The sequence below is a fragment of the Aplysia californica genome, unplaced genomic scaffold (assembly GCF_000002075.1).
Source record: "Aplysia californica isolate F4 #8 unplaced genomic scaffold, AplCal3.0 scaffold00255, whole genome shotgun sequence".
Lineage (NCBI taxonomy): Eukaryota > Metazoa > Mollusca > Gastropoda > Aplysiida > Aplysiidae > Aplysia > Aplysia californica.
The window spans coordinates 351,001-354,215 of record NW_004797525.1 but is presented as its reverse complement, the minus strand read 5'-3'; the positions used below and the strand labels follow the sequence as shown (position 1 = coordinate 354,215).

Genomic DNA, 3,215 nt, shown 5'->3' with positions numbered 1-3,215 from the left:
TTCATACAGCTGTGTATCGTCTGCATAAAGATGGTAATTGAGGACATATAAAGAAATTATTGATGACAGACTTTGCGTGTACATCATATGACCTTATGCAGTTGCGAGCGCCGTAAAACCTCTACTAAAACTAAGTAAACTAAGAGACACATTTGAATTTAAATATAGTTTCTGAGACAGCTGAACAGACATAACAATATAAGTCTTGAACTGGAAAGATCATTATCCTCATCATGTGCGACAGACATCGTCGATTATTTTATGGTTCTCCATCCATTCCTTTGTTCTGATGCTCTTAAAATAGCTACGTTACACATATCATTTGATAGATAGAAGGCAAAAAAGCAGGAGCACACAAAGAACAAACTGAAGTTTTGATAACTTGAACTGATAGGTGACGGGGAAAGACCAGGACAATACTATACCTCTATAAAGTTTTTGGAGAGAATTCGAGAATAGAATTCAATGGAAAGACGTTACCTGCTCAGAATTACAAAGTTCTATCTTACATTTCGGCCGTTTTGAGTTACTAAGACAGAGGTCAGAAACCAATGATTATTATGTTCTATCTCTGCTCTATCAAAATCGTAAGATCATGCGGAGTCGTTATCAAGGTATTCAAAGAACTGCATTCCAAAAAAAGATTGACAAGTTGTGAAACTCAACATTTTTCACGTCAAACTATTCAAAACTAGGCACTGAACAGATAGAACATTGTAGTTCCAGCTGTCCCCGTCGTTTTATGCAAGAACAATTCTGAAATTATGCAAACTAAGCCAAAACATGTGAAATTTTGCGATTCTGTTATTTTTAACAAAAAATGGTAAAGGAAAATAATCAGAAATTTAACGAAAAATGATCAAATTTTGCTATATTATGCGGGTTGCATAATGCGGGGTGCATAATGCGGGGACAGTTCTTGAGTAGCCAAATCGTAATCGTCGATGACTGGTTCAGACCTGGCGTTTCATCATATCATGTTGAAGACTTGGCTTTGGCTTCACCGGCGTCTGTAGTAGCGGTTAGGGGCTTCGCTGTCGCACGCAGACCTCGATTCCTGTATGATGAAGATAATTTTTCATCGGGTATCTCGTTCTTTCTGCTGGAATGTTGTGTCACTCTCAGCCCGGTTTGGTCCTGACAGGCAGGGTCGAAGCCCACCTCCTAAATGATCTAAATTACATCGACAGGGACGTAAAACACGTTCATTCCGCTACCCCAGAATGACAAAGTTCTATCTGCTCATTGTCTAGTTCAGAGAAATTTGACGTAAAAAACCAAACGATTTTCACAAAATGTCAAACTTTTTCGAATGCAATTCTTTGAATATCTTGATAACGACTCCGATTAATCTTACAATTTTGATAGAGCAGACACAACATTAGATCCAATTTGGTTCCTGGCCACTTGGTCTTATATAGTAACTTAGAACGGCCAAAAATGTCAGATAGAACTTTGCAATTTTAAGATAGCCATTCGGTTCAGTTTTAGAAAGTGTCTTCGGTCCAGATCTCTTTCGTGACCACCTCAACAGTTGATTATCTAAATCGTGTCTATGGGGACATGAAACGTTCTATACACTCTCATTTGTGCCGGTGTGGTGTTGTTCTTCAACGGTCCGGCCTACCACCAGAGACACTAAATTAAATACTTTCTGCTGGCACCCACCCAAAGCAGACCCCGCAGAACCCAGCACAGCGCGGGTCCCGCCTTACAATGACGCATTGATTGTCTGACTAGGCGAGGAACACCCACCCAATATTAAACAAAGAAACCATTTGAAAGGGTTAATTGAAAAGCATAATGACGTAACGAGTCCATTCTTTCAAAAAGTCAAGGTACTAGATCTAGCCATAAACATACCCTTATTATAACAGTACCTATAGATTATTCCGTGAAATTAATGAAGTAAAAAATCACCCGAGGCATTTACAAACCTGCTATTTAAAACAACAAAAACAATAACAACCATAAAACGCCGTAAAACCTTATACTATACTATACATAAAAACAATAATAACAACAAACAAACAACAAACGACAGCAACAACAATAACAATAGTAACAACAACAAAAACAGTAAACAAAGATGATAGCACTTATTAGCACTGTTCATTCTGAACTGATCAAAATGTTACTGGTGGGTTGTTGTTCTTTCTTGAAGCTTACTAATGTTTTTCCCCTCAGAGACACCATGCTCCCTGACCAACTGTGCCCGCAACTTTTACTGTGCTGAGAAAGTAGACGGCAGTACAGAATGCTTGCGTGAGTGGACTGTTGTTGTTGTTGTTGCTGTTGTTGTTGCTGTTACTGTTGTTTTTATTGTTGTTGTTGCTGTTGTTGTTGTTGCTATTGTTGTTGTTGTTGGTGTTTTGTTGTTGATGTTGATGTTGCTGATATTGTTGTTGTTGTTGTTGTGTGTGTGTGGTAGCCTATGCGTTCGAAATGTTTGGAGCCCCGAAGAGCGTGCTCTTCGCTGTTGTTGTTGCTGTTGTTTTTATTATTGTTGTTGTTGTTTTGTTGTTGATGTTGTTGTTGTTGTTGCGGTTGTTGTTGTTGTTGTTGTTGTTGCTGTGGTTTTTGTGGTTGTTTTTGGTGTTGAGTTGTTGTTGTGATGTTGTTTTTATTATTATTGTTGTTGTTGTTGTCTGTTGTTCCTGTGTTGTTGGTATATGACTTTTTCTGTCTTGTAATATGCGGCAGTTTGGTACATATATTGTTTTTTATTATTGTTGTTTTGTTGTTAATGTTGTCATTGTTGTTGTGTTGTTGTTGTTGTTTTTATGATTGTTGTTGTTGTTGTTTTGTTGTTGATGTTGTTGTTGTTGTTACAGGGCTTTTTGTGTTTTCTGCTATGCGGCAGTTACTTACATATGTTGGTTTGTGTTTCACTATCATGTTAACGTTCAAGGTTCGAGTCCGAGTGGCTGGATTCTATTACAGTGCCTCTTTGAGTGAGGGGGTGGAACCAAACATTTTGTTTTAAAAGGCAGACGTCTCTTACATTTTGTGAAAGATCTTGTCAGTACGTTAGTGTTTTAGTGCCTTGAAAATGGCAGCTTGCACTGTATATTTCCCAGGAAGTTGAGATTGTTTCAGAATGCTATCAGGTCTACTGGTGTAATAATTTGATTGTAAAGCGCATAGAGCTTGCTGAGTGGAAACTTATACTATACAAATGCTATTTATTATTATCATTATTCATTATTATTATT

The 3,215-nt window shown here is 37.7% G+C and overlaps 1 protein-coding gene across 1 annotated transcript in view; it reads left to right on the top strand.

Annotated features, from left to right (window-relative positions):
* Positions 1-2,187: 2,187 nt before the first annotated feature.
* LOC101863110 (receptor-type tyrosine-protein phosphatase F) overlaps positions 2,188-3,215 on the top strand; it is a gene marked incomplete at its 5' end in the record, with an annotated part of 43,477 nt that continues 42,449 nt past the window's right edge. The window contains 1 exon segment of the mRNA XM_013083809.2: positions 2,188-2,265. Within this exon segment, the coding sequence (XP_012939263.1) occupies positions 2,188-2,265 (78 nt within the window).